Source organism: Rhipicephalus sanguineus, chromosome 4 (assembly GCF_013339695.2).
Source record: "Rhipicephalus sanguineus isolate Rsan-2018 chromosome 4, BIME_Rsan_1.4, whole genome shotgun sequence".
NCBI classification, from domain to species: domain Eukaryota; kingdom Metazoa; phylum Arthropoda; class Arachnida; order Ixodida; family Ixodidae; genus Rhipicephalus; species Rhipicephalus sanguineus.
Window position 1 is genome coordinate 179,297,420 of NC_051179.1, and position 22,175 is coordinate 179,319,594.

The following is a 22,175-nucleotide window of genomic DNA, read 5'->3' on the forward strand; positions in this document are numbered from 1 at the left end:
TGCTTGTGATGCGCACGCTCCACTCCGAATGGGTGCTCACGTCCGCATTGAGTGTGCGTTACTGCTCCTTCGTGGTTTGGTTTTCTGTTGGGAAAATAGTTGCGTTGTCTTAACACGTAGATATCGCGTGTGACCTCGATTTCCCCACAAGTGCAATGCTTTAAGACACATTAATGAGAACTAACAGACAATCAAGCCAAGGAAAGTATAGGGGATGTTATTGTAGTAATCGTGATGTAAACGTGAAGCAATTCTTTCTGCCTGCTGACGTCACGTAGCACGTGACACCAGCGAACAGAAAAGTGAGTTTTCCACACTTGCTGTCATGGCTATGAGCAGCGCTGACTAACACTCCCAGGTTTAAATGCACAGATATACCCAATAAAGTGCACGGGAGCATGACCGCCACCATAGCTCAATTGGTAGAGCATCGGATGCGTTATTCAAAGTTTGCAGGTTCGGCCCCTGTCAGTCGCAAGTTATCTTGTCGTCCACTTTAATTCTTCACATTTATATCACAATTACCACAAATAACATCCCCTATACTTTCCTTGGCTTAATTGTCTGTTAGTTCCCATTAATGTTCGGCTGCATTTTCGATGGAGGCGAAAATGTTTGAGACCCGTGTACTTAGATTTAGGTGCACGTTAAAGAACCCCAGGTGGTCGAAACTTCCGGAGCCCTCCACTACGGCGTCTCTCATAATCATATCGTAGTTTTGGGACGTTAAACCCCAGATATTATTATTATTCCCATTAATGTTGTGTTTATCAAAGAAAACAAGCCGTTAAAATACCCTTTCTTTCGTTCAATGCTTTAAGATGCGATCAAGCTTGGGAGACTTTTTACAGATTAGTTGCCGCGGCTGTTCTCGCGACTGCAAACTGAGATTTTGTTTCCCACGTGCTGCCCGCTGTTTAGCTCGGGAGTGTGATCTCCTCTATGCCCGATCTGCGTGTTGTCCTGGACAAGCTTCCTGCGATGGCATGCCAAGTTGCAGCCCGCACGTTAGGCCTAACGAGCGCTAGCTGCCTCGTCAGTAGTGGCCGCAGATAAACAGTGTTGCGGGTTGATGCTGAGTCAACAAAATGTTTTGCAGTTGTTGCATTTAGGAGGGGTGACTTAAATCTTGAACAAAAACGAGGGCGGGCATGTGCAACCCTACAGTGGGGGGGGGGGTTCGTGGTCGCCACTGTTTTTGGCACGTGCCCAGAAAATTGAAAGCGTGTGGAATTTTAATTGCCGTTCGGCGTATAGTTTCTGTGCATTGTGGTACTGCAACGAAGTCCGCATAAATGAGGAGGTCCCAAAAGTTAGTCAGCGATTTTCCACTATGGCTCTTTTCTTTTTGTTACCGTTTTTCCCGCATTGGTTATGTCAGCACTGCAGGTCTGCGGACGTTAACCGTTAAACATTTACCAATTTCAGTGGATGCAAACTTACACACCAGTTGCAAGCCTCAATTGTCAGAATAGCGTGGCTGCCTGTTGGTCATGCTTTGCACACGTGCAGCATCTCAGAAATGTTGTTTTCGTTACAGTGCAGATATTTGCGACTCTGGCGGCTTGCGTTATAACTGGCCTATGCTCTATTGAGCGCACGTTCCCTTAAAGGGGTCATGAACCACTTTTCCATGTAATGATCTAATGGCCTCAGTATCGGAGTGTACTGCCTCCCGAATCGATTGCCGCAAAAATTTCTCGAATCCGTCAAGAATCAGCGGAGTTACGGGGGTTTGGCGCACGCTCCCAGCGCTTTCTCTCTTTTCTCGTGCCGGCGAGCGCACTGGAAGCTAGACAGGGAGGGATGGCATGGGGGAAAGAAGTTACGCCAGCGCGCGTCATGAAACGCGATCGCTCTCCCGCTGTGATTCGCTTGCGCGAGTGCGGCTACCGTGTACTGAGGAGTGCGGCGCCGGCAAGTGGCGGCACCCCGCGGCAAGAAGCGCATCTGATCCAAACGCCGCTCTCGATTTACGTCGGCTATCGGCCAATAAGCATGCTATGTCTCTTGCGACGTACAGCAGACAGACGCCCCGCCCACCGACGAGAGTGAGAACCGGCCTCTGTTTGAAAAGAGGGTGCCTGAGGAAACGGCAACTTCGCGCTCCGCTTGTGGCCATTACGCGGCGCGCACGACTGTAATATTTGGCAGAGCAGTTCATAGCCGTGTCGGCTTTCCGCAGGATGTGTTTTTTCAATCAGCCCAAGGGGTGCTTCATGACCCCTTTAAGCAGCCGTTCATGCTACGTGCGGTTTGGACAACATAAATGTTCACAAGACAAGAGGACCGTTTTTCTGGGTTTTCTTTCTTTTTTTTTAATTTCGAAAGTTTGCCCAACGGCATACACTATTAAATATACATATGGAGGCCTGTCTCGGCGATATACATGAACAGTACTCTGTGGTCGGAACGCCCATAGAGCCACGAATCATCCTCTCGAGCACTTCTTTCTTATGCCTAGTGCGGCAGCCTCATCTTCTTTGACAGCGAATTTGAAGACACAGCTTAGACGGCTTGTTGGGGGCAGAAAAAATTAGAAGTAATGTAAAAGCTCATCATTCCAACCCTCGTTAATTTGGAAATGAGACGTCTTGGGCTTGTTCTCTGGTCCTGGCAAGCATATACGTTATGTATCAAACTTATATATTGCAGTAAAAGCTCGTTAATTCGGAAAGTCGGATAATTGAAGTGTGTTATCTGGTCCTGGCAAGCATACGTATTTTTTAATGACATCAAACTCTCCTTAATTCAGTCATGTTCATAGTTACGATAAACGGCAGCACACATCAGGTTAAGACACATACACGAAACACGAAAGAAGGACGACACTAGCGCTGAACTTCAATTCATCTTTATTGACGACCGCATTTGCTTAAATAGCATCTTTTTGTGCATGCATATAGCATATGGCTAGAGCAAATTCCAAAGACAATCTCAAGAGCAACAAAACCCAGAAGCCACAATCAAATCATAAAGCAAGAGCAAAAGGATTCAGGATAAGAAAAACCAAAAAACCAACACCAAGAAACCAAACCACATCACGTGTTAATACAGTAGAACCTCGTTGATACGTTTCCGAAAAAAACGCGGAAAATAAACGTACGATCCGGGAAAACGTACAATCCGAATCGAGTAAAAATTGAGGCTGACAAGCCCTTATTGAGGTGCAAAGGCAAAAAACATTTATTTCTCAAAAAACATGGAGGGACTCTTCGATTTTCAAACTCCTGCATCTTGCTGGCAGCCAGAGGTCAGCCAGCTAGTTCCGGTCCTGACCGAAAATAACATTGTGGTCACCTGTGTTGAAATCCGGAGACAACTCGAAAATTGCAAAATCGAACTCTGGGACAGCCAGCGTAAACATAAAGAAACGCTATCGCCTTATCAACAGACAAAACCTTGCGCCGCATGAGCGTCGGTTCTTTCTGCATTGCCGCTTGGAAATGTGGGGCTAGGTTTCCCGAAGAGCAGAAGTGACATTCTCGAGCATACGCACTTGGGATACGATCACGTACGCTCGCAAGATCACGTGCGACTCGCTCCGTCCGTGAAGAAAACTGTCGCCCCGCTGAAGGCTTAACAAGCTCAACTCTTCACAGTGCACGTAACAATCGCGGTACAACGCGATATGTGAAATCTCGCGAAAGTGATAAGTGTCCCCGAAAGCGACAGCTGTTCGCGGCTATCGCATACTACGTCGCACACTCATGCTGATCAGTTCGCATTGTCTTAACTTGAGACATGCGCTGGTATGTTCGCCGCCACTTGTAATCGCACCATCTCGCACGGCAGAACGGGCTTTAAAAGATAATGCCCTGCAAAGCAGAGAAAGTGCGGAGGGGACAACTGAACAAAGCAGAAAAAGCGCGGAGGGGGGAAAGGCACTGCGGTGAAGCCGCCGTCGCCGCGTGGCGGCTGTCTGCCACTTCACAAGTACACAAGAGGGCGCTTTTTGCACACCTGAATGAGAGTTTCTGACTCCAAAACGTATCATACGACCACAGTTTTCCGCGGTGCTGAACGTTGCTGCTGAATAATCGTATTTTCCGGGAACGTATTAACCGGAATGTATTACACACAGCAGTATTGGGTTATTTTTAATTTGCGCGATTTCGAGCGTAGGAGCCGGGAAATTGTACTAAGCGGGTACGTATCAACGAGGTTCTACTGTACCTAAAAACTTCCTCTCTTTTGAAGATAGAGCGACCGAAGGGCAGCTAATGCAGTCTTCCCTCCTTTCGAAAATTTCTGCCGCTTCTAAAATTTCACGTGCTATTTTGCCTTTTTCCTTATACTCGTAAATATGACCAACCAACTAGCCCACAAGTACATTTTAAACATGTTCATAGGTTGGCAAAAGAACTGAGGCTCACTCAGACTCACTCAAGAAATGTACTTTGCTCTCGGACTCAGACTCACGAAAACTTTCCTCAACAGGACTCAGACGGACTCGACTCACTAATCTTTTTCTCAACCAGACTCACTCGAACTCAGACTCGCCAACATATTACTCAGCCGGACTTCCTCAGACTCAGACCCAAGGCTTCACCCGAGTCTGAGTGAGCCTGACTGAGTCGACTCATGAGTCTGTTAGCGTAAAATCAGGTTTTGCGATCTTAGTGTCAATTCTCTTTAACGCCAGTATCTCACACATTCAGTGCTCTACGATGCGTCTTTTGATTTTGCACCTTCAAATATGAGTTATCAGTAGTTTCATTCCAGTAAGGACATTTTTATGAAATACGCGACTCAAACAAGATATCTTTGTCAAGAACTTCGCTTGAAAGAGTTTGTGGGTGGAAGTCATGGCACCCCTTCCTCCTCCCCTCCCCCTCAAGCTCACGCCTCTGATCAATAAATATTGAGGTGGCGCATAAACGCTAGTGCGTTGAGGTATGTGAGAATAGACTTGAGTATAAACGTAAGCCGATATAAGGCTGATAGTAATGCTGTAGATTAGTAGATAGCACCATAGGTCGGCAATAAAAGGTGGAGCTCACTCAGACTCACTCTATTTTGCGCTTAGGGCTCACTCGGACTCAGACTCTCCAATATTTTCCTCAACCTGACCTACTCCAACTCAAACTCACTAAAATTTGGCTTATGTGGGTGCACTCGGACTGAAACTCACCAAAATGTTACTCAACCGGACTCACCCAGGCTCACGGCCCGATCGGTATCTGAGTGAGTCGACTCACCCACTCAGATTCAGTGAGTGAGTTTGTCGACCTATGGTCATGTTTGACCGCAACCCGATTAATTCGGATGATCCTCAGAGCACGCCAAGCACGAAGCAATGCAAATGTGTGATGCAAAGGAGTGAAAACGGAGTTCGCGAACAAGCGAAATGGCTGCAGGCCCTCAGAAAGGCGTAGTTGCCATCACTTATTGTGTATTAGCAAGCCAACCCTATTGAGCAGTAGATGCTGTGCTCAGCAGTTTCGTCTCAATGCTGGGCGTAGGCCACGCACGTGCATTCAGAACTGTGTGAACGCTATGATTGTGTCTTCAGAGACCGAGGTTTCGTCCCCCGCAGATGTAGCACTCAGTGAATTCATTTTCATTCGAGCAGTGTGGCGCAAAACTCAAACATTGTAGAAGCTGTTGAATATGAAGAGCTTCAGACGCGATCCACACGCTGGCAGAAAACTCGTTTGCTACATTTTGTCAGGCAAACAATCAGTTGCCGGCCATTTTTCCGGCAAAAAAATTGTCACGTGCTCATGATGGTGGTACGTAATAACGGATGGTTTCAGAGCACGTTTCGGCTTGAAACATTGGGGTCTTGAGCCGCAGTGTCATTGTGAATGAAATCACAAATGACGAAAATTACAGCTTTTACACTGCTCTAATGCAATTAAGTACTTGATTTACATAGTCACCAAGAAAATAAAAATGCATTGATGTAATCACTACTTGTTATTGTTTTGTTGACACTCTCGATAATTAGGCCTTCGGTTAATTCGCACATTTTTTCCACTCCTGTGAAATCCAAATTAACGAGCTTTTACTGTATTACAAGTCACTGACCCTTGTGTGTGGACCTCACTTCGTCCTAGTCGCACTACACTAGTGGAACGGCCACCGCTCATTTGCACTTGCGCAGCAGCGCTAACAGTTAGAACTGTGACCCCCCCCATTCCTGCGGTTTGTGTTAAGTTGTGACCGTGGAGGATTTCAGGCCAGTGGAGACAGAGACGAGTTTTTTAAGTGACTGTGTTTACCGTATTTGCACAATTCTAACGTGCACTTATTTTGCTAAATGTACCCCTCAAATTTGTGTGCGTGGTAGAATCGGGCTCAAAAGCAAGATTGGCTGCAAAATAGCTAGTAGCATCGCTGCCATGCACATAAACTTTTTCCGAACATCCCAAAGGAACAGCCAAATCAACATCAACATCACGTGGACAAATGTTGGCATGCATGTGCTGTTGCTCCTACTATTGCCACAAGGATTCAGTTGTAATGGCTTCAAGGAGACTGCACTGCGAGGCATCTGTTGTAATCGTACATGCTCCCACCTATGTGCACGAGCCGAAGGACCTGCTCCAATCGAAGGCCACAAAAAACCATCCTTTAATTTCATAGCACTGAAGTATATACAGATGATAAGATTACTTGTGGCGCCTAGAAGAAACGTTACTCAACATCCTCCCTTCTCACAAAACTAGGCTTGTGCGAATATTCGAGCACTTTGAATATTCGAACGAATAATACAGTATTCGAAATCGTTTCGATTCGAATTTGAATTATTGAAAATTTCGAAGTATTCGAAAGGAACGAATAGGTGTGTATTAATCCGCTTGTAACCCCCCTGTAAAGGTGGTTTCACTGCAGTGCAGGGGTGCTATACCGTGAATACACCTTTCAAAAAAAAATCCTCACTGTCCGTTTGTAATCTTCTGTAAAGGTGGTTTCACTGCAGTGGAGCGGTGCTGTACTGTGAATACGCCTTTCCAGGGAAAATACGCACTGCCGCGAAGCCCCACTTCAAGGTTAAATGAACATATTACCCTCACATCGATTCATCATTTTTTAAGTTTGAAAACTTGTTGTACCAGCTTATATGCTCCAAGTGTAGTAAATTTTAAAACGTAACATATTTTACAGGTTATCACTTGCATTCTACCGAAAGCCAAATCCTGCTACTATTCAAAGTTGATTCCACTTCCTTTGAACCAAAAAGAATGACATTTGCGCATGCCTTGCTACAATTAAAAAAAACGTTGTGCAGGTTGGTTGGGTCATGACAAATATGCTCGTTTTTCTTTATAATGTGTGATATACGCTATTCGAATTCGATTCTAAATTATTCGACCAATATCACTATTCGCTTCAAATTCGCTTCGAACCTAAAATTTGCTATTCGCACAAGCCTACACAAAACCAATCGCTAAGCTTATCGTCTCTTATAAACTGATAATCATGCTGGTCCTCTTCTCTGCCTGCACGAGTGCCTCACAGTCCAAGTTGAACTCTGATCAAGTAAATTAGGTCGCGCTGGCCAGGAGCTGCTTGCACCTCAAGCAGACTTCCGCATGGGCCAGGATCTTCGACCTGGCATTGCTCTGGCTGGACATCTGTATCACCTGGAACTTCTGCCAAGGCTTCCTGCACACCAGTAATTCTCTGCTGCGGATCAGAAGAGGCGGACACTGCTAAGTCAGGGCATGTTGCTACGTCGTTAAAATGGGAAGCCAACTCTGGCATTGCGGTGTAAGACACCAAACGCTCACAGTTACAGGTGTGGCCATCGTCCAGTTCATGTGTCGATGCCTGCACTTGACGATGGCGAATGGGCACGAAGAGCTGCAGGTGCCCTTAGGTACATGGCCTAGCAGTTTAACACGTGCATGTTGCCCCAGTATCAAAGGCACGCTCTTGACGGCTCGGCGTCTTTCCGTGTAACCATCGAAGGACTCCTCTGAGTCAATTGCAGAAAACAGGTCGCAGCATTCCGCTTGAAGTCCGCCGCGGTCTTCTGGCACCACAGCTCCAACATCGGCCAGTCCTCTGTGCAGGTCGCCGTCCTCCGAGCCATCGAGCGCGTTACTAATACCACATCCCTTGAAGGACCGTGCCACTGTCTCCTCAGGCACAGCGGCCCACGCCTCGGCAACAAAATCGAGCACATGTTGCCGCGACGGCTTCTTCAAGTTTCCTTTCGGTGTTCGCACTTCCTCACGCATATACTGCTCCCACAAACGCCGCAAGGTGGACTGGAATGGCTTATTCCAATACACATCAGCGGGCTGCAGGGTGCTCATGCACCCCGCAGGCACATAAAGCACGTCGGGTGTCGTACTCCTTGAAGGCATTTGTGGCGGCTTGTGTCTTATGGATGGGCGCCTGGTCCAACACTAGTAAGCGTCGCACGTTGTCGACGTTTGGGCCCCAGACTCTCAACAGCCATTCTTGCATTTTCTCCGATGTCATCCAGCCGTTTTTCGTGGCGATGTGACGAACATTTGCTACGAATGGGAAAAAAAGTCAGCGTTGTGATAAAACGAACTAGGCGACAATGTGACCCCTCGCCCCCATCAAAAAAATAATATTATTCTCACCTGGTATGTGAAGGCTCGCAAAGGCCCTGGCTGGAATTTTTCCGCTTTGCTCCTTGAAGATAATGAAGGCCGGGAGCTTGTGGCCGGTGGCGCAAGCAGCTAGGCAAACCATGAAGCCTCGCCGGGCACATCCAGTGTTCGCAATCCCTATGGTGCTTTCGCCGACCACGTTGTTCGTCCTGTTGGCGGGGTTGTCTATTCGCACCATCGTCTGATCCATGTTGGCCATGTTATATATGGTGTAGCCGTTGCGCCGTCGCAGCGAGTTCGCGGAAGACCGAAAGGCACTTGCTGCCTCCGAAAGTTCCTCGGGCGTCTTCTGGCTCTCGTTCGTAGCGCGGCGCATTGCAATGCGAACCGCTGTTTCCAGCGATTTATGTAATGGCTGGAGGCTACGAAGTTTCCCAACTGCATGCTGTTGGCAATTTTGACGGCCTCTTCGGAAAGAATCCGGTTGCTGACGGCACGTCCTGCACTTCTTTCGCGCTCAAGGTACTCGAAGAGCGCATTGTCCACGTGTTCGCTGAACACTGGTGCGCCGTTACTGAGCTTCCGTCGAAGTTTTGCCTTCCCGTTGTTTAGCTGCAGCAAATTATCGAAATTCTTGTCCTATTCCCGTATCCGCTTCCGGTCGAGCTTGAAATGTCGAGACGTCTGGTGCATGTTCTTTCCGTTTTCTCGATGCCATCGAATAACCTCGATTTTCTTCGCCACTGTGTAGGACTGCATAGGCATAGCTGACGGGTGGGGGCGCTTGCTCCAAATTTTACGGTCAATTCTTCAGAGACCTTGTCCCTCACCGAGAAGGGTATCCGACGCAGCTTAGCAATGACAGGGCTGGCATCCTCACAAATTCTTGCTTTATGCATGAAGTCTTTAGTGCACCCAAGCTTGCCATCAAATAAGTGTGAAAACTTGGCGGCTACATTAGCCGGGAGTCCATCAGGCTCTTAACCAGTGTGAAGGCATCGTAGACATCCACCATCAGTTTGCAGTTGTAGAGCCACCATGGTGTCTAGGCCCAGGATGTTGGTCCCCTCTGGAACTACGTAGAACAGTACTATCGCCTGGCGGCTCTTGAATGCGACTGAAGCACGGAAGCAACCCTGGACAGGAATGTGGCGGCGCGAGAAGTCGAACAGCGTTGTGGTCGACGATTGCAGAGGAACGGAAGACTGGAGCTTCTTGTAGCTGGCAGAAGACAGTATCGACATGCAGAGCCGGTGTTCACTAACCTGGATATTGTAATGCCATGTACCTGTACATCAATGTGCAAGCCTCTTCCGCTCTTGTAGCCCAAGTGCAGTACAATCAGGGCCTCCAGTGCATCTGCGGATGCAAGTTCTTGGATAGCAAGGGTTCTGTTTGCTTGCTCACAGCGGCACATTCATGCAAAGTGGCCCAACTTTCCACACTTTCTGCACGTCTTATTTCTTGCCGTGCAGGCAGCGGAACGTGGAATGTGACAATGGGAACCACAGTGGAGCACAACCAGGGTGCAAGTGGTGGCTGAATGGCCCCCGTGGCTTGCATATGAGTTCTGTTCACGCTGCAGATGTCGGCTGGTGACGATCGTTCGCTGCAGTGTTGCGCCGTTGTGTCAAAGCTTCTGCCGATGGTTATGGCGCGGTCCAAGGTCAATGTGGAACTCTTCAGTAACAATCGTTCTTGTAGTGAACACTGGGTTGCTTTTGCCACCAATCGGTCTCGGATGAAATCGTCTGCCAGAAACCCAAAGTCGCATGAACTTGCTAGCTCACATAAAGCCGTAACGAAAGCATCCACCGACTCACCTGGCTACTGGGCACGCAATCCAAAGCGGTGGCTCTCCGCTACAACGTTGGCGACGGTGGAGAAGTAAGCGTTGAGCGTCGCGAGCGCAATCGCATATTCGTCAATCTCCATCGTGCTGTCCTTCCCCGCAGTTGACACCTCCGGTTTATCCGACGCATGTGGGCTCTGCTTCGCCGGCAATGCATAAAAAAATCCACTGACCTTCTGCCCCAAGACAATGTAGAAGGAGAGCCTTGCGGCGGGCATTCGAGTGGGTCTCGCTGCCCGATGCTACAAGATAATTCGGGAACATCCGACGTCATTGGCTCCAAGGGACGACGGGTTTTTCTGGTGCTGACAGGAATTCTGGTGGCTGCAGCAGGCTCATCTTAGAAATGCGTAGCCGGCTGCTTTGTTATCCTCGTCGCCGTCTCTTGTAATTGTGCATGCTCCTACGTATGCACACGAGTCGAAGGACCTGCTCTGATCGAAGAGCACAAAATTTGATCCCTTGGTTTCATAGCACTGAAGTATATATACAGATGATAAGATTACTTGTGGTGCCATCAGGTGAGCACATAACTTGTGGCGCCACCTAGAAGCAACGTTAAGCTCAACAGCGTCATTAAAAAGAAAAGTTATTTTGCTTGCTGAGAGCAAGGGGAACTGCGTGGCATCACGCGCATTAGGTGTCCCAGTTATGTGCATGCGACATTGGCAGAAACGAAGGACTGCCGTATTTTCGTGCATGCCATCAGGGAAAGGATTTACTGGCGCCAAGCAGGAAAATTCCCTGGCAGTTGGAGATGGCCGGATGGTATTTATAAGTGAGCAGCGGCTAGCCCGTCACCTCAGAAATTATGAAGGTCAAGGCACTTCAGCATTTCCCACTCTCAGTTTAAGACCAATAGATGCTGGATTAACAAATTCATAAAACGTAAAGGATTTGTCAAATGCTGCTGGAAGTGTATGGAAAGAAGCCTTCCAGAGATTTGTAATTGAACTCCGTTATTTGCATGGCTGCCTGACTGGCATGATCGGAAAGGTGGACCAGACGGCGTTTTATTTCTTTGACATGCTAGTGAACTGCATGGATGAGGTGTGAGAAACGAAGCAGGTGTGCGTACTTTCTTCTGGGAACGAGAAGATGCGGATGACACCAGTGCTTTGCTGCTTGGTTGATAGGTGCAAGCTGAAGCTGTATTTGATCTTAAAAAGGAAAACACTGCCAGTGGGCCTCGTGTTTCCTAAAGAGGTTGTAGCGTACACAATAGGGTGGATGGATTGACTGGACCATATGAAAGAAGAGGCCTGGAGCAGACCCAGGTGTGCGCGCCATGCTTGTCCTTGACTTGTTAAGGTCAATGACCACATTGAAGAGATGTTCGTGACCTGCCACACTGACCTTGTGGTCACCCCAATAACATGACATTGCAACTGCTACTGCTAGACATTTGACTTAATAAAGCTGCGTACCAAAGTGACTGGCTGCTTGGGAATGATCATGCTGTGGTGCTGGCAGGGATGAAAAGGCCAACGCTGGCAGACCTTGTGAAGTGGGTTCATGACGCACAGAAGGCATTCCTGTGGGTGATGGTGGTGCATTCCTTCAAGAAGTACAGCAACATGACTGATGGCCTGTGGTCAGCCACAAGGAGTACCGTATGTACTCCGGTAATGAACGCATTGGTCCTCGAAAAAAAAAAAATTTAATGTATGTATTTGTTCATTTTATTTCAGTGTGATTGCCAGTGCCGTTGACGATCGAAACAATGTTTAATCATGCCATTATATGCTCAGTCGCGGACCACAATTCAAGATGGCGACAGAAGAGCCTCTAAGAGGAATGCTCACGTGCGCTTGTAATGAAATGCTTTATTGAATACACATGCGTTTTTACTATTTTTACTGAACAGGAGGGAATCCCCGTGGGAAGAAAGACGGTCTTTACATCGATATTTTGTGACAACTCAGAATGCAACCCCGAGGCACCACTGTAAAAGTACTAACAAATCGTGCACACATCTAAAGGCCCTCAGCAACTTGGGTTCCTAGGAACCGCTGCTGCAGGATTCTGTGGCGGAGAACAGGTTGAAAAAAAAAATGGTGGGAGGAGGGGGTGCTTGATCCGACATTGGTGCATATAGTCGAACCTGCGTATATGGAACCCACATATAACGTATTATTGTGCATATTGAACATTTGTGAAATCCCCTTGAATATATTTTCGATTATGATATGAAACTTTGAGTGCAAATAAACAACACAGGACGAAGAAGGGAAACACACACCACAAGCGCTCTCTTGTTCATCCTGCGTCGTTTATTTGTGCTCAAAGTTTTATATCATAATGCAATAGCAACTAGCCCACCTAGCTATCCGGTATATTTTTGACGCATAAAATATTTTGTATATCGAATTGCCTATATATATAGAACTCTCTTGTGGTCTCCTTCTGATTCGATATATCCAGGCTTGACTGTACTTCAAATCTCCCAAAAAAGGGAAGGGTGCGCACTTGCTCGGGTAGGGGCGCTTGCTCGTGATTTTACGGTATGTCTGTGCATGGAGGTGGCGTCGAAGAGAAGGCACTGTGTTGTGGTGGCGGCTCCCTCGTAATCATTTTCTGACTGTGTGCTGGGATTTGTGTCAAGCAAGTGCAGGCTGACAAGCCTCCATCGATAAGTCCATGCTGCGACGATGCTGCACTGTCAACTTCTGCAGGGAAAAAAAAAAGAAAAGAGAGAGGCAAGGGAGTAGCTGCATCAATTTGTCTCTGAGGCTTTGGTGGTCCGCGGTATCAGTGCCTCCTCTATAACTTTCAGTGCCTGGTAGAACACCCTCCCGCGGCCGTCGGCGCTTGCGTTTCCCCCGCTCGCCGCGACTGCGTGGTGGCGCTGTGCAAACAGGGTCGGGCGCTGAGCTGGTAGTGCTGGTGCGGGCGCGGCCTAGAGCGCTTGTTTGCTTTGCTCTGCCTTGACACGTGCGGTTGGGTTTAGCGAGTTGAATGCGATGGAAGATTTTTTGATCCTTTGTCGTGACCACGTAGCTTGCATGAATTGCGATGTCGTACTGCTGCGTGCCGCTGTGCAAGTCGGACGAAAAAAAGAGAGTGCCTGGACTGTATCCATCTGACCAGCTCCTTTTTGTCCTTGATACTTTGCGAGCTTTTGCAGACGGTGCTCTCAAAGGCAACCCAACATTGGCAAAGCCACTCAGTACCTTGACAAAGTACACAGTTCCAGCCCTCTGTGCATCAAGGCTCCTTAAATGCCAGAGTGATGGCAGCTATGACCACAGGGTGCGACACGGGAACCTTATTTACTTCGTCAGGCCACTCCTCTCGAACTATGCGTTTAAAGGGACACTAAAGAGAAACAATGAATCGGTTTAGATCGATAAATTGTGCTCCGAGAACTAATGTCGTTAACTTCGCCATCACTATAGGTTTATTAATAGAGGAGAAAATCGAGTTCAAAGTTTTATTAGGGTGATTTCCACGTAAGATCGAACAATCGATGGCTGGTCGACCCCTCAAATTTATTTCAAAATTTTATATATTATTGCCTGATGAGTGGAAAAAAGAGATCCACAATTTGTTTTGCCGCCAAAAATTTTTTCGAAGCACAGGAAATCAATAATGACGAAGAGGTGGAGTAGAGCGCTCATCCGCCCTACTGTTTTGGCCAACTTTCGTTATGAATTGCACTAAATATATTAAAGTTAGGTAGCTGAAATTTCTTTAACTAAATATATGCATGTTTTTGCTTCTGCTCAGGTATTTTTAGTTTTGATGTGTAGTGTAGATCTTTTTATAAAAAAACCTCAAAATAGTCCCAGGAGACGTTATTTTCTTTACTTTGAAGGTCTTTATCTCGAAAAATCCTTGTAGCAGAGCGACAAAAATTGCGCATTACGTTCTTCGCATCCTTATCTACCACACTGCCGAATCTTATATTTATATAACTTTTCAGTAAAGAGACATGATCGGGCTAAGTGAAAGAAAACACCGGACAATGAAAACTTCTGACGACAATTAAAAAAAAACATTTTTCATATTTCTTAAACTTTGTCCACTTATTGTCCTCCACATCAGCTTTCATAATCATTGAAAACATGTAGCATAATGTCGTTGCACTAATAGTTACGACCCCTCCAATGAGACCCTTGGGCAAGGATTGGCAATTCCGACTTCTTGCCCAGCAAGTGTATAAAATGCAGGCAGGATTGAATTGCTTTTTTATTAAAAGGCCAGCAGGTACCGAAAAAGGTGTCGCCGGCACTGAAGACGTTAATTTTGAAATTATTTGGTCATTGCAGCAGCCACGAGCGCGGGGCTACCGAGCAGGCGCGCGCGCACCCGAGATGCTCGTTGTAAGAGACGGCGCAGTGAGAGCTCGTTTCCGCCTCCTCAGACCGATTGAGTTCGAAACAGCAACACCTCCCCGGTGACTTGAACGCACGTGCACTGGAGCTTCGCTATTCTATCCGCCCTCTGTTCGCATCGCAGCTGGGCGCTGATAACAAGGCGGAGATGGAAGCAAGATGAGAACTCAATAAGGGAGCTATGAGCGCTCGCTTCACGCACGCTGCTGCCAGAGAAACTGCGCTGCCCCAGTTGCGATCAGTGGAAAGCATTAACGTGGCGCTCCAGTGGCAAAGCAAAATATGGAATGTCAAAGGAAAGAAAAGCAAAACTATCGGTAACCGGACGCGCTTGCCTATTTTAGATGTCGGCAGCAGACGGCCTGAACTAGCCGCGCGTTCAGAGCGCTGTTCACACTTCATTCGGCGCGGATAGTTCTTGTGCTTTGCTCTTACTCTACTCCTCCTGTGCGTCTCATGGCGAGAAAGTATAGCTCGGAATGAGTGTATTGTGGAGACTACCTTTCGAAGCACAAGAAGCTTAAAGGAGTACTGACACGAAATTCGTCATCTGCTCGTGGTGCACATAAACAACGATAAGTGAATTGTCGTCCTGTGACCCTGGCAGTGATTTCTGCGATTTAGGCTGCATGCAGGACGCAGAACTCGCATACTCGGGGGAACTGTCTTGACTCGTCGGGATAATGTCCTTGCAGTGGAGCTGGCTTGCAGATGCTCAGCGACGAAAACTTCAAAGTAAAATTAAAATATTTTATACGTGTTCTCCGACTCCAGTGTGTGGACAGCGTTGACACTGCAAACCAACGAAACAAAAAATGTCCCTTTTTCGATGTCTCAAAATCGTGTCAGTACTCCTTTAATTATATTGCAAAGAAGCCAAAATTTCGTAGAGTTACCGACCTAGGCATATACGCTTTGAAGAAACATTTAACGCCCGAAAGGTCAGTGACTGCCAGTGAGACGGACTACTTGTGCTACGCGTGCTTTTGCTACCACTGCAATGAAAGATCTTCACGGAACGCACAGTTTAACGATAACATTCTTATGCCCCCTGAAAAAGAAATCGACGTCATTAACGAGATCACTGCGACTACCGGTGTGCGTGCGTTCCAGTCACCCGAGAGGTGTTGCTGTTTCGAACTCAATCGGTCTCAAGAGCTCAAGAGCTTAGCGGTCGAGTAGGCCTTGCTTCTACCGATCATTGTCAGCATCTCAGATATCCTGAAGTCGAGAAAATCGGGAAACGAAACTAGCAGCCGCACCTGCGCAAGTGATGCGCGGGCAGCGAGCGAAAGACCGCGAAACCCTGTTTGGGTGGCGGCGCCTGGCGGTGACCGGTTGTACTCGCGCCGACGGTCGCGCCTTTTGTTCTCCTCCCCATCCACCAGGCACTGAAAGTTATAGAGGAGGCACTGGCGGTATGTATACACGCGGACGTTGATCAAGCGAACCGCCATTGCAGCATTGCATGCATGGTGTTGCTCTGCCATGCCCAAGGGAGCAGGATAGATTCCTGGCCACGGCCGTTACATTTCGATGGGGGCAAAGTACAAAGAACACCCGTGTACTACTTAGATTGATGTGCACATTAAAGAACCCCTAAGCGGTCAGAATCAATCTGGAGTCATGCACCACGGCGTGCCTCATAATCAGACCTTGTTTGGCACGTGAAACCCCAGAAGTGATTGATGTTGACCGAACACTTTAATTCTAGGCAGACACAGGCAAGTGAAGACACTAAAACAGTATGTTAACGAGTTAAACAATGAGTAAAAATTCAAGACATTTCGCACTTCCATAGCGAGGCATAAATTCCGTTGTCACTTCGCCACGGCAGCCGATATCCAGAAGGAAGCTTCACCGCATCGGCAGCATGACTCCAGAAAGCTGGGCTCCGAGTACACCGCTGCTTTATTTGTAACAAGAACCCTGTCTGTAGCACAAATTAAGTTAAATGGTGGCATCTCAGCATCGAGTATCCATCGCGTGTGTATTTTTTGTAACAGTTCAGCGGCTTAGGCAAATGTGCCCCTGCACACATCTCGTAGACAAGGCAGCTTTCCTTCTATGTAGCTGTTTGCAAATAATGTAGATTACTTGCCTATTGTATCATTCACTTCACGCGATGGCATTACAAGGGGCTTGGTGGAGGGGGTCAGATGAAAAAATTTTTACATAAACTGTATGCTGCACAATATGCTCGTTTAGCTCCTGAAAAAACACTGGTTAAATTCTGATGTTTGGCTCTCGTTTCCACTGATGGCCACCTTTCCTATTGAGTAAATCTAACAGAGATGCAAATTCGCTTGAGAAACCAGCCCGACGCCATTAAACAGGAGAGCAAGAGCAGAACATACTCTGATCGCCTGACTGCCTGGGTGCAACGCCTCCTCCGTATTTATTCATAAGCTTTAGAAGAAAAAACACAGAATTATACATCCTCCCTCATTCCTACGTATTGTGGCACTTGAATACACGACAGTACCGCCACCCTTCGTTTGTTTTGTTTCGGCGACTCGTGCCTGCATCGCCTCTGCCAGTCGCCACTCTCGTCAGCGGGAGCAGCTGAGATATGCGTGCTTTGACCGCCAGGGCAGCGCTCCCTGCACCATGAAAACTCCAGCGCTGGTTCCCTATAGCGCCATGCAAACACAGCAGCATGCAAAGAAAGCAAAAAACAAAGCACAACGTGCACCTGCAACATGTGTGCACCGCCATCCGTCACTGCTTCTTTGTTGTTGGGTTTCTCGTGGTGAACTTCGGACACCTGGTGCATAGGGTACGATGGGCCGGTACACTGGTTACACAGCCGGTTTTGAATTCAAGGTGGTCGAACATGCGCTGGGGAATGAGAACCGTGCAGCTGGACAACACTTCAGCATTGATCCGATGCACGTACGTTACTGCAGAAAACGAGAGCTTCGGGCTGCAATAAAGAATCGTCGTGCATTTTGCAGGCCAAAGTAAGGAACGTTTGCTCTTGTGGAAGTTCTCAGTGATGTAAAGAGGCTTTGTAGTGAGGGGGGATGTGCAGTGTCCTACAAAATGATATAAACCCATGTGCGGGCCACAGTCAGAAATCAAGGCATTCCCGCCACTGACTTGAAGGCTAGCAGTGGTTGGACAGCAAGTTTCTCAACACCATCATGCGAAATTTCAGCTCTTGTAACACCCGCAATTTTTTTCTCCCGTGTAATGACCCTCCCCCCCCTCCCCCTGCAAACTGGCGTCAACTTTTGTGAAAAAAATGTGGGTTTTTATGACAGTAATTATGGTATTAATCTGACTCCGACACAGGCCCATAAAGCAGGTCATTTGGGTTGTGATCGTGCTACAATTGCTTTCATAAAATGAAATGTCTTTTGTTAGGTATGTGTTGTCACTGTTTTATTTATATTTTCTTGTACGCGGTAAAATTGACATCAATTTTTTTTTTCAATTGTTTTAAACTTACCTGCATGTTACAGTAGGCAACACTCTAGAATTGTGCAAATACGGTATTCACCTCAGTTACAACACCTCTGCCATTAGCAGCATATACACACAAACACCTCAGTGGTGGAGCATACCGCACGACTAGGAAAAAACAAATAGGAAGCAGTTGTCGAGAGACGTTCAGCTCGGCTCGCGTGGCTTAGCGTTTTAGCACTGTGGCGGTAGGTCACGCTCGAAGGCCAGGGGGCTTCAAGGGTGATGATGATGGGTAGCGGCTGATGGAGGTGCATTCACCTCTCCACTTGGCAAGACAAAGAGGCATGGCGAAAGTGGCACGAGCTGAGAGGAGGAGTCTCTCCAGAAAAGGGGAAGGAGGGAACGAGCTGCTTCGACTCACAGCATCGCAGCATGGTGTAAAAGGCAGCGGGAGTGGCAACATGCCCTCTCCAGCGCAACTCTTCTTGCCACTGTGTGCATAGACATCTCATGAGATTGGGATGTGCATGCAATCCCACAAACGACTATAGAGTGTGCGGCCACCATAATGCTGTCTCATAATATTGACTCATGTGCACGACTCGCACTGGGAAGGTTAGAATGCCTTTGGAGATGTGCTTTCCACTAATAAAGAAAAAAGGTGAATGGTAGCCCTGTCGCGCTTCATTGAAATAGCTGTGATGACTTGGACAGCAGTTTGCCTAAATGACGAGGGAGGCTTTGTGCAGGGTTACAACCCCAGAAAGAGGCCAATTTCTCGACGGAATGCCTGTTCCTGGCGATGCAAGCGTCCCACCTGGGCGTAGTGCCTGCGATGGCCCGCTACGGTCGCCGACTGCGTGTGCTGCGGGAGCTGCAGCGGCTTGCTCAAGAGATGGCAGCCAGCCAGCCCCTGTGGGAAGACGGCCCTGCTGCCGTCCACAATCGCCGTCTGCTAGCCAAGTGGCGTGCACAGGCACGGCGCGTGGCCCAGAGCAAGCTGTGTGCGGACGCTGGCCTTCTGGACCCCCTGCTGCTGAGCCGCTGCTTTGGACTCTACAACCTTGCTGCTGCCGTGTTCATGGCCGTGCTCCAATCGTGAGTCACACGTGTGCTTTATTTTCTGGCTTTCAAAGTGCACCGACATACCCAACGACACAATGCTCTTTCAGGCTGGTGTTGCTTTTAAAATACTCGGCAGGAAAAATTGCTTGTTTAGGCCACAGTGAGCCTATCAAGAAGCCTTAAACGGAAACTGAACAAAACTTTTACTGCACACATTTTTAGCCCGAATGAAAGCTTGAGCACTGAAACTGATTGACACAACCTTATTTTCAGGCAGAAACTAGCATAAATAATGAATTTGATGCGTTTTTCACAAAATGCTGCGCCTAGCATCTGTGCTGTAGTCAAAAAGAAGTGACATTGTCTTCGTCGGAAACCAGCCTGCCAACCATGCTGCCGAAGCACGTCCGGCGCTTGTGCCATTATATAGCCACAACTAATGGCAGCATGGCAGACCGGAGACGATGCGCCACTGCTGCCGCTGGCTGGGGAATGCTTGCATGCAGCTGCCACTCGCTAGCAATCCTCCGAAAATATCCCCATCTGTTTAAAATTATGTGAAATAAGCACTGTACCGAAACATTCACGTCTGCCGAGTTGAATCTCAATGTTTCCCTCATTTTTTCATAAAGTATTTGTTCAATATCTCTTGAACAAAGATATCTTAGCAACTTGTTTCTTGTAGGCTTGTGCGAATATTCGAGTTCTTCGAATATTCGAACGAATATTACAGTATTCGAATTCGCTTCGATTCGAATTTAAATTATTGGAAATTTCGAAGTATTCGAAATGAACGAATAGATGTATATTAGTCCGCATGTAACCCCCTTGTAAAGGTGGTTTCACTGCAGTAGCGGAGTGCTATGCCGTGAATGCACCTCTCCAGGAAGAATCTGCACTGCCGCGAAGCCCCCTTTCAAGGTTAAATGAACAGATTACCCTCACATCGATTCGTCATTTTTTAAGTTTAAAAGCTTGTTATACCTGCTTATATGCTCCAAGTACAGTAAATTTTAAAACGTCACATATTTTACAGGCTATCACCTGCATTCTACCGAAAGCCAAATCCTGCTACTATTCAAGGTTGCTTCCACTTCCTTTGAACCAAAAAGAATGACATTTGCACATGCCTTGTTACAATTTTAAAACATTGTGCCGGTTGGTTGGGTCATGACAAATATGGTCATTTTTCTTTATAATATGTGACATATACTATTCGAATTCGATTCGAAATTATTCGACCAAAATCACTATTCGCTTCGAATTCGCTTCGAACCTAAAATTTGCTATTCGCACAAGCCTAGTTTCTTGGTATCAAGGCGATGGACTGGGCTAGTTGGTACGTGTTGACTTGGATAAAAACCAGCGGGAAACATGAACCACAGAGAAAGAACGCGACGGGACAGGCTGGCACTTACAACTGATCAAAGAATGCTTGAAACGCAACCTTATACCCATCGGCAACTGCCTTTGCACATGCATGAAGCAGCCATGCGTCATACAAAACAAAGTCTTAACTAGGGATGGGCGAATAGTGAAATAGAGGTTCGAAGCGAATTCGAAGCGAATAGTGATTTGATGGAATAATTTCGAATCGAATAGTTCGAATAGTATTTACCGCATAATATTAAGAAAAATGAGCATTTTTGTCATGACCCTTGCACAATATTTTCACACGAAAGTGTTTTATGCCGGGGTCCACCAAGACTTCAGTGACGTATTTCCGTCACGGAAATGACGTCGAAGAAAGGTACCGTCAACGGGCATCGAACCCACGACCGCTCGGTCCGCAACAACAGATGCCGGGCACGCTATCCACTGCGCCACGGTCACAGACTCTGGAGGCTTTAAAACGCGCCTTTTATATCTACCACTCTCCCGGTCGGCGGGTTGGTGTTGACCTCTGGGAGTGGTAAGGTAAAGTAATTCGTCATTGCTGCGGCCTCCGCGACTAGCACCTGCAACACATTACGCGTCCGTCCCGTTCGGTGCGTTTTCAATAGAAGTTGAATTTTGTCAATGCCTTAACACACCACGAGGTGGCGATCTTTGCCCAAGCGTAGTAAAAGTGTCGGCCTCGCTCATAGCATCACGCTAATACAGACCAAAACTAGCTCTGCGACGTGCGCCTGCCTCACCTGGCTGTAACACCGCGTTCCACGCTCACGCGCTCGCTCCGAGAAAAATCGCGGCCGGGCTACCGAGGCGGCACGACGTGCTTTGCGTTTTCCTCTAGTCTGGCCATGGTGTTCAATCACATTTTAACATGCCGTGGGATTGCGACCAAGTTCTGCGTCCAATATGCGACGCTCTTCTGGCTATCACACCGCGTTCTCTGATTACGCTTTCACTGTTAACTACTACAGCTACCACAAGGGTTTGTTTAATCATTTAACATGGACGTTAGTCGTAGGGATGAAGATGTACATACACGTTAAACAGTGCCATTAGCTGCCAGACATCAATATACATTGTGCAAACTCTCTTATATCAATGTACAGTAAGCATTCAGGTACTTCTGTAAGGGCACGCTTTACTTTCGTGTTATTCCGATTCCTATGACGGAGGGATCAACCATGTTTTTTTTAAGGATTGGAACTAGGTATGAGTGAATGTCACTTTTTTGGTTTGAAATGAAGCAGCCTTGAATAGTATCAAGATTTGAATAGCAGTAGGGTTATAAGTGGACGTTACAATTTAAAAATTAATATACTTAGCGCATATAAGCCCATATAACACGCTTTTAAACTTTAAAAAATATGTACATTTAACCTTGAAGTGTGGCTTCGCGGCAGTGCAGATTTCCCCTGGATGGGTTGTTTCACGGCACAGCAACCAGATGCTGCAGTGAAACCACCTTTACAGGAGGTTATGTGCGGTAAAATGTATACATATATTTGTTCATTTCGAATACTTCGAAATTTTGAATAATCTAAATTCGTATCGAAGCGAATTTGAATACTGTAATATTCA

The 22,175-nt window shown here is 47.2% G+C and overlaps 1 protein-coding gene and 1 pseudogene across 2 annotated transcripts in view; one reads left to right on the top strand and one right to left on the bottom strand.

Moving 5' to 3' along the window:
• The window catches only part of LOC119390936 (ubiquitin conjugation factor E4 B), a 144,331-nt gene that overhangs the window by 69,464 nt on the left and 52,692 nt on the right, over window positions 1-22,175 (top strand). For both annotated transcript variants that reach the window (XM_037658652.2, XM_037658653.2), the window contains one exon: window positions 18,887-19,235. In XM_037658652.2, coding sequence (XP_037514580.1) covers window positions 18,887-19,235 — 349 coding nt within the window. The remainder of the gene's footprint in view (window positions 1-18,886; window positions 19,236-22,175) is intronic.
• Window positions 8,470-9,298, bottom strand: LOC119390939 (uncharacterized; annotated as a pseudogene).